Below are 13,533 nucleotides of genomic sequence, written 5' to 3'. Positions count from 1 at the left end.
GCCCAGGGCGAAAAATTCCCCCCTTTCCCCATACAATAAAATAAACATATTTCAGTTTAAGCATAACGATACGTAAGGCATGACATGGGTCACTCGTATCTGACCTTGGCTTTTTTTTTTTTTTTTTTTAAATCAAGATTGCATACTTTTTCCTGTATTTTGTGTCTTAATTCAATAATAGTATACTAAGTACTTGGGATTAGTATTTTTAGTTACCCCTCTATACCCTACACTACATTACTGACCACTGGATATATGCCACTACTTAATTCTGTGGGTGTGGATTGCTAGATAGAGAGTAACTAGATAGACAATCAATAGATAGACACCGAGAAGTGAATGGTCGACATGTACTTAGGTTGACAGGGCCAAAAGGTCGACCCGTAAATGTTCAATATCAGAGGTTCCCAAGCACGGTCCTCAAGGCTCCCCAACAGTTTAGGTTTAGAGTTATCCATGTTTGAGCACTGGTGATTAAATCAAATTGACTGAGTTGCTAATTAAGTCACCTGTGCTCAACCATGAATATCTCTAAAACCTTAACTGTTAAGGACCACAATTGGGGACCTCTGGTCTACATGGACTTAGGTTGACACATACAAAAGGTTGACTCTACCAAGTGCTTACACCTAAATCTAACCCTAAACATCATAAAAAAGCATGTGTTTACCTTTTGACTGTCAATCATTTACCTGTCAACCTTTTGACCCTGTCAGATCTATCTATTTACTGTATCTACCATCTGTATACCCTCTGCTACCCTACACTACATCACTGACCCCTCTATACCCTACTCTACATTACTGGCAGCTCTGTAACCACCACTACAATACGGCCCCCTCTATACCCTGCACTACTTTACTCTGTATACACTACATTACTGCCTGCTCTATACACACCACTACATTATGGACCCATCTTTATCCTGCACTACGTAACTCTGTATACCCTACACTTAATTAGTGGCCCCTCTATACCCTCCACTGCATGACAGATCCCATCTGTACCCTATCCTACACTACATTACTGTATAATTTACACCACTAAACTCTGTATACACTACATTACTGACCCCTCTATACTCTACACCCTACTGAACTCTGCATACCCTACACTACATTACTGACTCCTCTACAAGCTAAACTACAATACTGACCCCTCTATAAGCTAAACTACACTGTAAAACATCACTATACTACCTCTGCACAACATCAGAGAGAGAAACACTGGGAAAAAAAAGACAGAGTAAAGTGGGCAACAGACACTTGCCAATCGAGTAGAAGGTCCGGAAAGTTACGCTTTCTGCATATGGGCACTTTGCAGCCACATATAATTCTTTGGGGATTGCTGTCCCGCGGGCGGCAGTGGATATCTCTGATATCTGCTTCGGACCTTTCTTAATACATACTTAACTTTCTTTTTAAAGAAAAAGTAAACCGTCTCTATGGGATTGCTGCTTTAACCAAATAAAAACTTGAATGGTGTAATGTTTCTGTGAAATATATGCATTAAAATCCAAATTTGACTATAATTATGTTAAAAGTTACTTTAGACAGCTGTGAAAAGTATTTTCATTACATTTGACACCATAAATGTAGCAAATGTCTTTATGGACTTTTTTTGGAGCGAAGATTAAAAGAATAGTAGGAAAAAAATGTACTTTAATAAAACTAAGCCACCAAACGTAATAATGATTTTGTAGCATCTAGCATATTTAGGGATCATTAATATTTACATTAAGTGAGTTTGTGTGCTTGCTTTACCTATTTTCACTCTTCACATTTTTTTATCCTTTTTTCCATAACTTGTCATGCAATAGCTGAATGTGAGTCATGTCCCTTTCCCCCTGGGCAATTGAGTCCTGAAAACATGCGGTTGCCGATATCTGCTGCTATAGGATGTAGGTGTGAGCAGGAATTACAGGGAAATTGCAGCTACACTGTAACCCAACTATGCAATAACTATTTACACCAGTGACGTTCGCAGATAATGAGAACTTCATACCGCTGGCCCCCTGAAGGCTACCATAACTGCTCCCTGCTATATGCACTTGGCTAAAAAGCATATCTACCTAATGGTATGGTACGTGTCATATTTACAAACTGGACCCTCCGCTATATTGTGATCATTTTGTGTGGTTTAGGATAATTCTGCAAAATTGGATTTATAAGCAATTACAGCATGTAAGTAATTCTGTATGTTACATTATTTTCATACTAGTGCCAAGGATATCTGTAGCAGGTGTCATTCAAAATAAGTTATCCACTGACACCTCACCATCACATATTTATATGGTTTCTTGTCTGAGAGAAGTGGTCTTATTATTGATCTAATGACCATGCAATGCTAAAATACTTCATCCTTCAATGAATCTTTTGAAAAGCTTTTAGTACCCTTATTTACAAAGAGATCTTAATTGCTCAGCTCCAGCTACTATGCTAAAATCCTGTGCACGTGGTGTACATGTGTATTTTTCTTCTTTTGTTTTGCACAATATTTTTCATATGGTAGCAGAGACAATTGTACAATGCTCTCTCTTGTGTTTCATATTAGGAAACAGTGCAATTTTCATATTGCAAACTTTCCAGCCCCCCCCCCCCCCCCCGAAGAAAAAAAAAGTCTATTGAGCTCTTGATCACTCAGCCACGTAATAACAAAGCCCATAATTGAATGCACTTCTTGTCTTTCCCTGTGGTAGAAGCATATCTGGAATGCGTCAACAGTGTCAAACAGATCCTTGAAGTGCTCTGCTCATCTGTCCTTTCTCTTTTTGGGGTATGGTGTTTGTTTAGAAGATTTACACAGATTACAGTATGTAACTTGCTGTTTATCTGACTTAACTATATTAATGAGCCAGGAATTTCTGTGAATAATGATGTACTTTGCTATAGAAATTAGAAACACAACAAAAACAGAGCAGGTATGGATATTTCCACCTCGTTGCTTCAAACAATGCATTGTGAAAAATATTTTTTCTTTTCTAAAGCTGTCTAAATTATGTAGAATTATATGACCTATATAATATTATATAATACATTTATAAATGAAAATATATTAGTCTCGAAAGCAAACCTGGATTAACCTGTCTCCCGTCTGTAGTTGACCATGTGTTGAAAACAGAAATAAACTTTCCTTACATTTTTGATTGCTTTGCCTAAAGCTGTACTACAATTCCTCCTGAATCTGCCTCTCCATATGGATTAGGTCTATGGTAGAGGTTGAGTCTCCCATATCCAGATATTCCGAAATATGGAATATTTTTAGCATGACTGAGATAGTGAAACCTTTGCTTTCTGATGGCTCAATGTACACAAACTTTGTTTAAAGAACAAATTATTAAAAATATAGTATAAAATTACCTTTAGGCTGTATGTATAAGGTGTATATAAAACATAAATGCATTCTGTGTTTAGATTTGGGTCCCATTCCCAAGATATCTCATTATTTTATGCAAATATTCCAAAATACGGAATATTCCGATATCCAAAATACCCCTGGTCCCAAGCATTTGAATATGGGAGACACAACCTGCATCAGCAATATACTACATGGAGTGGTTGACAGAAGTCTAAAACAAATTACCTGTAGTTTTATGTGCAACTAGCTGTTGTACCTGCTGCTAAGTGGGTCTCTATCTTTTTTCCTCCTCTCTCTCCCCATTTTACTCTATCACTGTTTTCCTTCCTATGTCTATTTCTTTTTTCCCCTGACACTCTACCCCTCTTTCTCTCCTGCTGTCTCGCTTTCTCTCTCTCTCCCCCCACCCCCCCTCTTGCTCTCCTACCCCTCTTTATCTGCTTCTCTGTTTCTCTCCTGCCCCTATGAATCACTTGTGGGGCTAGAGCCTTGGGGTACTTCTGATATCGGCTGTGTATTTCGCTGTTACTATTGTGAAGTTGGTGCTGCAATCTATTTGCATTGATACTTTTAGTTGGTCCTCAGCAATAAAGCAGATTCCCATTTGTTTTTTTTAATGGGGAAGACAACGAATGTGTTTGTTAACTTGAACATATTACTTTTACATTTTGTTTTCATTTAGTTACGTATGATAAATGCAACTTTATTATTTAATAATGCTGCCCACACTATTTTGTTTATGAATTGTGTACTGTAAATTTAGCATTTACTATTATCACTGTGAAAGCAGATCTCCTGCATATGCTACTCTTTCTGTGCTGTACACATCTTGTGTATGCGACCATCCCTGCAAGCTAAGCTAAATGGGCCTTTTTCAGTGTGCACTTTTTGCTTACAGTTTAGATGTAAATTCTGTCCAACTATACATGAGCTACCTATGTGCCAAACTTTATAATGACCAATTTAAATTGCGATGACCATTCTAATTTAATCATCTACAATGTTTAAGTTAATCTTTAATTTTATTTACAGGTATCAAACAGCACCTAGAAAGTAGGCTGTGGCTTTTTTATTATGCTATACTGCATTGCATGACTTTCTGGGATTACTGGTGTTAAGCCACATATTCACTTGCTGATTAAAATGAGCGATGGAACGATATCGTTATTATTCAATCACTCATAAATCGTGCATGAATTGGTCATGAAAACGACCAGCGATGCACCCTCCCGCTGGTCGTTTTCGACATCAATCATCGCATGAACATGCCGGTCAATCTGCCGATAACGACAGATCAGCCATGTTCAGGGATGAGGGAGGGTGCCTACACTGACAGACATATCGTTCAGTGTAGGCACTGCAGGGGAAGAGGTACGACTGTGCGATTACAATGTTGTAATCGTACTGTCGTTCCACTATCTGCTAGTGGATACGCACCTTAAGCCTTCACTCCCTTTAATGACCTGATAAACAATGTAATTAGAGGGCTGGAGAGATCTTTTAAATTGCATCCAAAATTGTTCTATTCTGTCCAACAGATGGTGGTTGTTGGTCACAACCTAGTGTTTTTAAAATCTCCATGCAAAATTGAATGGTTTTTGTCTTACATATGGGCTAATTCAGAGATGTACAGGCCCGGTGTCATTTCAGGTGCGGCACTTGCTAACCCAGGCCTGTTTTATACTATGCGGCCGCACTGGGGCCCGGTCCATGTCCTTTTTGAAGTAAGTGTTCAGATAGCGAGGTACAGGTCATATGCAGCACAACTTGAGCGCTCCTAATTCAATCTTCATTAGGGACAATTGGAGGGAGCTGTCAGCAGGGGGGGGGAGGGGTGTTGGATGTGCATGTGCATCTGCCTCCACTGCATATTTCAGGGACAGACATTTCAGTGCATTATGTATTAGATATTTAGATTGTTTTGTCTACAAATGCAGTAGAATAGATTAAAGTTGTGTATAAATATTTGTATTTCATTTCCAAGTCTCCATGAGAGTATGTTAATAAATGGCAACTTTATCATAAAACAATAGGCTTGCATAAGATGTCCTCCTTGCGCATATTTTACAGGACCTGTAGATTTGTATTTTGTATATGTGCCAGCTCTCTCACCCAGGGGCCTATTCATCATCGGAGGCCATATGGCCTTAGATGATGAAGTAAGGACTCGCTGCGAGGGTAAACGTGACACCGCAGCAATTCATCATTGCTCCGGTGTGGGGACATCTGCTCCGAAAAGCAGCTGTCCCTGTGGTTAGTATTGCAGCTACAGAAGTAGCTGCGTTACCTACCTGCTCCCCATCGTCCTGGCTACACATGCGTGACCTAGGGTCACGCATGCGCAAAGCCACTGGGGAGTTATTGAGGTGGCGGTGGGGGGATCCCTCTTCGCATCCCCGGAGCTCCTTGCCATAGGAAGGAGCGGGGATCTGAGAACAAGCGGTGTCTGAAGATAGCGCTTGTTCTCAGACGCAAACTCCGAAAACTTTCAGGACCCCTGATGATGATGAATAGCCCGGTAACCTAAATATGCGGAAACTAGCCTTTCCGCATGGTTACCGGGCCATTTATCGTATGATGAATAGGCCCCCCAATCTTTATTCATTTGTACGAATCAGGGCAATAATTTTTTCCCTGAACATTATTTTCACAAGTTCAAAGATTAAAACCATCCTTCCAAGCATAGTGTTTAATTTAGGTGAAGGACGTAGATGTTTATTTGCCTGCCCAGAGTGTGTGCATCTTGTCATACATATTGTTCATTAGGAAGCAGTATTAGCAGAATATGTGAATTGCATCATTGTTTATATGTGTATAGCCATAGTTGGCACTGTTGGTCTATTAGTCTGTCTTGAGTGTCCATGACCATTGAGGATATGCATGGTTAGTGAAAATATGTACTGCATGTATAATTATAGTTCTCCGTCATACATATCCTATATTAGTTTTTCATTCCAAATGAGTTGGATTATACTGAACTTCCCATTTTTGACTCAGATTCAGTAAATTGTATATGCAGGACAATTTATTTGGGACACAATTAAGAAGAGATATCAGTTTCACCAATGTTGAGCGTAGTCTGTGAGATCACAATGGTTGTTACTAGAACATGCAATTTTATGTGAGGACTTGCAACCCCAAGTAAGTGCTCAGAAGTCTAGTGCAATTAGTGTCAAAGTTTGTAAAGTTGGTTTAACTTTAATCACATTCAAGAGGCCCTGTGATGGTTGTTTGAGTAACAGACAGTAGCTTATTGTAATCGATTTTTTTAGAGTAGGATTAATTTTAATATTGCTGCTTATATTTCATAAAAACATACAGTATATAGATGGGATGTTTCCATTAAAATAAGCATGCACTAGTACATATTGGGAAAGTTACAATAAGTAATCCTGTTGGTGCTTAAAATTATTTCACTCAAACTAACTTTTTTCTTTATTATAACAAAATATTTAGCATATTTTTATAACCAAAAGAACCATTAAGTCAAAGAAGCATATTTCAAATCACTGTGATTTGGCATACTAGTTTGTCATGGTACTAAATGTGAATGTAGTTGTGCAATTGGCATGTAATTAAATGTAATCATTCTTTTAGTTAATACACATATAATATCTCACTGTAAGTGTTGTATATTAAACATGGAGATTATTAAATGCAAGTGATCCTAGTTCACAATAAATATAGATTCAAAGTAGAATGAACAGAGTTGTAACCACATCGGCGCCCAGTTTTAATGTGGTTTTATACTTTTGAAGTATATTGTTAACACCACGACAGTCTATTAACTTGCTTTGGAGGACACTGGTTAAAAAAATACAAAGGCTACACATAAGTGACTAACATATTTGGAAAAAATATCGCAGCTGTACTACATTTCCCTGGATGTTTCTTAAAAAGTTTGTTTCAGAAGATTTTTCACATTGTAGCTTGATATTTGTTGTTTGATATACAAGGAAAAGATTAAGTGATTATACAGATGTGTCCTTACACATCTTTACTGCAGTCACGGTAAAAAGCCCCTCTTGGTGCGCCAGGTCCCGTGAGACTCTGCTAGCACCTGAATCTGCATGCGAAGTGCTACAGTGTAGCGGCTGCAGCTTTTTTCCAAGTTCCATTGTTCTTCATATACAGACTCGGGTACACACAGATATACAAGTGTTGCATATCAAATTAGTCAGCACAGTCTGCTGGTGTGTCCTAGTCACATTACTCTATGACTTTGACTCACTTTTGGCCTACAAAAACACCCAATGCTAGCAGAGTAACACAGGACCTGGTGCAGGGGCGGATCTATACTGTTCTTTTAGGGGCGGCTATGAAATTATTGCTTATTATAATTTATATATGTTTATGTATTCACTATGTGTGAATAGTGAATACGCAAAGTTTTAGCACCAGCAGACATCTCTACTCCCCCCTTCCTGTGTCCGTGGGCAGAAGCGGCCATCTCTCTGCTCCTCCTCCCTCCCTCTGTAAGGGGGCCGAAGCGGCCATCTCCCTGCTCACCCTTCCTCTGTTTGGAGGCAGAAGCGGCCATCTCCCTGTTTCCTTCCATCAGATGGCAAATGCGGTCATCTCCCTGCTCCCCTTCCCTCCATCTGTCAGGGGCCAAAAGCGTTTATCTACCTGCTCCACCGCCATCCCTCTGTTCGGGGGCAGTAGTGGCCATCTCCCTGCTCCGCCACTGTTCAGGCATGACAACTTACGATCAGTCCGGCCAGCAGCAGCAGGGTGCGGGAAGCCCTCCCCAGCTCGTCACTGACACACACCCCGCGCGAGGACATGCTTACACAGGAAGAACTATGCTAGGGGGGCGATCGCTACAATCGCCCCCACTTGGATCCGCCACTGACCTCTCATGCCAAGCAAATCGCACTGCTTGGCGTATTGAGTCTAGATGTATAAGGACACATCTGTACCAGAGGTACCCAAACTCTGCCATTACTGTCCAGGTTGTAAGGCTATCCATGCTTGAATCCAGATAGTTAAATCTAATTGCCTGAGGTTCAAATTAATTCCTGTGTGCTCTAGCATGGATGTCCTTAAAACGTGTACTGTCAGATATGTGCGTTATGGCATGGCGTACTCTATGCAACAAAAGACTACACGCCATGCAGTTCACAGTTAAACTGCTGGGCTGTGAATGCTCCACGGATGAAAACTACAGTACTGAATACAATACTGTAGCAATGGACAGTAATCTGTGAGAGGCTAGCCAATCACGTTCAGGCAGTGTAAACAGTCACACCTCAGGTGCTTGAAATAATCACTTTGTGTCAAGACTAAACCGCTATAGACTTAAACACAGTACTCATTACAGGCCGTCTGTACTGTATACTGTGGCTACTATCTACGCACGGGCAGTGTTTCATAAAGAGAGGTCATTTCAGGTTCAGTATTATAAACCGCTATTGACATTGTATAGTACAGTTTACCTGCTGTAAAGTCGCACACTTAACATCACATACATAACAGGTGTAGCTCTTGATACGGATGGTGTGTGGGGCTCGGAAAGGGTCAATGTAATTTTGTACATCAGTATTTTATTATTTTTTTTTAATCTTCAATACAGTATTAAATAAAGAATAAATCATTTGGTGTGTGAGTTCTGTCATATATAAAAATACATATCTGCGTTGCCCAGAAGACACACACCCAGCATTAAATAAAGACAGAGCAATTCAAGTTCAATATTCTTAAGGAACTCTGCCGAACTCAATACATTGCTCTTAAATTGCAACCACCTGGCATTTTCGCTATACAGTAAACATTGTATTGTACACATTACACAGGAAGTTTTTCATAAAGAGAGATAATTTCAGGTTCAATGGTTTTAAACCTGGTGTGAAGACGCTGTCAGCTCCGCAGTGGCGTCCCGACGTTGGTGACATCCTGACTGCTTCTCATGTGTTAATTTAGTTTCAACATGGCTGCCAGGATGAGATACAGTAAGGCTGAGCTCCTTGTTCTCTGTGAGGCACAGAGACCGGCCATTCGCTGACAACAATGAAAAGCGAAGGGCCTATGCTAGGGCCCGCTGCGATATCCTCTCCCAGTAGGGCAGGGATAGGACTATAAGGTCCTTACAAAGAAGATGGAATTACCTCATGAGTAGGGGTCAGGAGAGGCTGCAGAAGTGCCGGGCCAAGCTGCGTAGTGGTACAATACTGTACAGTATACTACTGTTTCATTATTTATAATATATTTATTTACATTTGTGTTATACTGTATTTTCCCGGCGTGCGTGGTTGTATCAGATGCGACAAGTCAGGCCAGGGTCGCATCTGATGATTTTAAAAAGGTGGAGCAAGCACAAGTGTCAATAATATGGGCTTACATTTTCAGATTGGAAACAAATGCTGTACAATATTTCCAAAACTTCATGTTAAAATGCATACAATTCTATTTTACTTTGTTTAAATTGCATTTTTTTTTAAATAAAAAAAGCTAATATATATATATATATATATATATAATACAAATAAAAAACACAGAAATAATATAAACCATAAATAATGTACACCAGTAATGGAACACTGCATACCCAGAACACACAGCAAATTTTGGATGGGGCTCGGCAAAGGCAGGTCATCCTCTGAAGGTCCTGCTTTGATCTGGAATTGGAAAACCAAATATGGATTCACTGCGTATACATTGGCCTCCGCCAATTCTCATAAGAGTAGAGCATGGACTGTGGGAAGAGATGGACCATCATTGCAATGCTGAGCCCCCTCAAGGCTCCACAGCCACCACACCCCCTGCAAAGTGTACCTATGGTTCCTTAATATGGTGAAAACATATTGCTGCATCCTCTAATTCCGTTCCAGACACTTAGGCCCAAGTGCACTGGAGTTATTTTGGCGGCTTTAGGTGCATGTATAAAGTTATAATGTTAGCACATTTAAAATGTAAGTAGCATTTTAACTATGTCGGGATCCTGGCGCCAGCTTTCTGATGTCTACAGAGTCACTGTCGACATGCAGACGGATCCGTTTATTTCCATATAGGCATCCGTGGGTATTGGTAAAACAATGCATCTTTTCATTTGGGGAACCCAACGCAAATAAGAGGTCACTCATGGACACTCTCATAGATATGAATGGGGACACTCTGATTGGTCAGAGTCGGAGGAGCGGCTATGCTCATACCAATATGTGCTGTAGTATGTATATATTAGTATTATATTATATGTGTGTGTGTGTATGTGTATATATATATATATATATATATATATGTGTATATAGGGATGTGCTGGCTCAGTTTTACTCGGTTTTACTCGGTTCTTATCGCCACTTTACCGCAAATTCGGATTTATTATATTGGCTATCCAAAACACATGATAGGCGATAGCCAATAAATTGCCGTTTAAAGATCCGAGTAAATCTGAGTAAAACCGAACCCGCTCACCCCTAGTATATATAGTATGTATATGTGTTTTATATTGATTTGCAAGCATAGCTTATCTAGTAACAAACATATTTGACCCTCATAGCAAATCCAAATCAGAAAACTCTGACTCTCTACAGTAATAAAAACATATATGCCTAATTTTTGGTCCAACCTTTTGTAGATGGGGAACGTAATGACTTAATTTGAATCTTCACAGCTCCTCCCTCACTGCACAATGACCTGAATTAACAATAAAATAAGTAGGATCTGGGAGGGTGGTCTCACAGACATTTCAGGAGATTAGGCTAATATTTATAAAATAGTGGTAGCTATAAATTACAGTACATTTGTGCTATTCACACGACTGCATTGAATAGGCTTTTTGGTATTCAGTGACTTTGGTGCTACAATCAACTACTTTAAACTATTCATTAAACTTTCTTATATGAAATACTGCCAGGAAGCTGTTTTTACGCAGTGATTATTATACCTTCTGATTGCTTTGTGTTTTGCCTCATACTGCATACAGTGGTGTAACTAGGGTATTTGGAGCCCAGGGCAATTAAAAAATGGAGCCCCCGCCCAAGTAGTGACCACACCCACCTAAAAAGTGGGTGTGGTCACATGCCACAAAGGCGTAGTCACTGGGGGAATGGGGGCGTGGCAACATGGCACACCACCGTTTCTCATCACTCTGGGAACATTCCACAAGAGGCATGGCCACTGGAAAATGGGTGCGTGGCACCATGACACCACCGTTTCTCGTCACTCAGAACATTCTACAAGGGCCGTTGCAACATAACACATCACCATTTCTTGTCACTCTGGGAACATTCCTTTCATTCCATATGCACCTTAATGCCCTGCTCGACCCCCCTAGATACGCCACTGACTGCATGTCTGTTTTTCTTTTCACTTATTCTTATTAGTAGGATTTAATTTTGTGTATTTCCAACTCTAATTACAGGCAACCAGCGAACGTCCTTTTGTGCAGAAGTTATTTCGTCCACTTGGCAATGATGGGAAAGCCAATACGCTTGGTGATTTAATAAAGGAATTTTGTCCTGCAGCCATCACACAAGACGGTACAAATTCATATATATCTTGAGTGCCACTAATAATCTGGATTCTATTTTGGCAGCAATAATGTAATGTAAAATCATCTAAGAATTAGAATTGACATTGAGTAGGAGCTTGATTTTAACATGTAACCTGACATAGATATGGGGCTAAATGTAATAGGTTGCGATCGATGCCGTGGAGATTTATGCGAGTCTCCCCGTATTTTTAAAGTGCTTGGTGTAGCCTTGAAAATGATAGTCAGAAATACAGAGACTCGCATAAATCCCTGCAACGTCGGAAGATCTCAACCTATTACATTTAGCCCATGACCTTTCGTAAAAATATTTTTACATAAAATTGCTATGTCTGCTGATAACCTTAGCTTTGCTGAGGCGCCTTGCTGTTAGGGTGCAGTTAATGTGTTTGTATGGTTTTTAGCACCACAAGAGGTACATAGTGCTTTAGAGAAGAGAAAAGTAAGTAAATAAATGTGAGATATCAGTAAATGGCAAGCATTACAGAAATATGGGTACCCCGAGGTTTTGCAGTCTAAGTTAGGATGGACAATGTGCTTTTTAGCTGGCATGTTCTGTGTTCTAATTACATGCTATATACTAGGTGAGATGCAGCTTTCTTGTACTAGATTAACCAAAATGTCAGAACCAATAATCTCTCACTGAGGAAAACAGACTTCTTATATGTTTGCGTTGTTTAAGTATCACTTAATGATAATTTTTTTAGGGGGAGGGACAATGAGTGTCTGTGAAGACACCTGCCTCAGCCCTGACATAAGGGAAACCACAGACACTTAGGCATCTAAAGCTTCCAAAGCATAGAAACTTTACAGAAGAAAGCACTGTGCTAAGGATCAAGCTCAGTTTTTTTTGTCAATAATTGACATGCTATAGGGGTGGAGCAAAGGACAAGCAAAACACAGACAGGGTACCTGCAGATTCATGTGTATGAAAAGGCAGCTATTATAGACTTCTCTTTGAAGATTTAGAACAGGTAAGATATTCCTCTTTGGCAGATGAAAGAAGGCCTTTATTATCCTCTCTGTTTGAAGATCTGAATATTATCACCTCCTTTAATTTCTGGGCAAGCAGGGCTTTTCTTTAGTGTTTTTTAAGTTAGTCTCTCATGTGATACCATGTTTAGACCAATACAGGTTAATAATACAATTATAAGGAGTTTCAAGTGTAATATAGTTAGTGAAATTTATTGGAATTAAAAGGTACACTTTTATTTACACATTTGAATTAAGTGTTGTATTATCTACAAACACAGTAATGTAAAAATGATGGATCACTGTATGGTGACCATATTTCAAGAAAGAGGACCCTTAGCAGTGACTAAAGCTGCAGAATTTTAAGTTACATTCTTTTTAATAATGTCCCTTCATCGGAACAGCATATTTTCTTTGTCCAATATAAAGTGTACCTCAAGTATGCACCCCGGTGTCAGTATATGCCTACAGGCTAGTATTTAGTCAGGGGAGGATTTGGAACCAAAGTGGCCCACATTTAGGTAGAACCAAATCAACTGTAGGTGTGGTCAACCAAAAAAGTAGGAGATGCTCAAATAAATGTCCCCTATTAGTGTAAAATGAACAAAAAATCATATTGCCTTTATCTACTTGTCAGAAGAGCATTCTGTCAACAAGATACAATGCAGAGAGCACCCTGGTGATCGCCATACAATATAGACAGTGTCCTGGTAACC

General features: G+C 39.6%; 1 protein-coding gene across 2 annotated transcripts in view; it reads left to right on the top strand.

Annotated features, from left to right (window-relative positions):
- The window catches only part of ATG5 (autophagy related 5), a 215,779-nt gene that overhangs the window by 123,883 nt on the left and 78,363 nt on the right, over positions 1-13,533 (top strand). For both annotated transcript variants that reach the window (XM_088460512.1, XM_088460514.1), the window contains one exon: positions 11,717-11,834. In XM_088460512.1, coding sequence (XP_088316638.1) covers positions 11,717-11,834 — 118 coding nt within the window. The remainder of the gene's footprint in view (positions 1-11,716; positions 11,835-13,533) is intronic.

This window comes from Taudactylus pleione, unplaced genomic scaffold (genome assembly GCF_031769625.1).
Source record: "Taudactylus pleione unplaced genomic scaffold, aTauple2 ptg000046l, whole genome shotgun sequence".
NCBI lineage: Eukaryota > Metazoa > Chordata > Amphibia > Anura > Myobatrachidae > Taudactylus > Taudactylus pleione.
The sequence above is the reverse complement of the archived record's forward strand: the minus strand, read 5'-3'. Positions and strand labels throughout refer to the sequence as shown.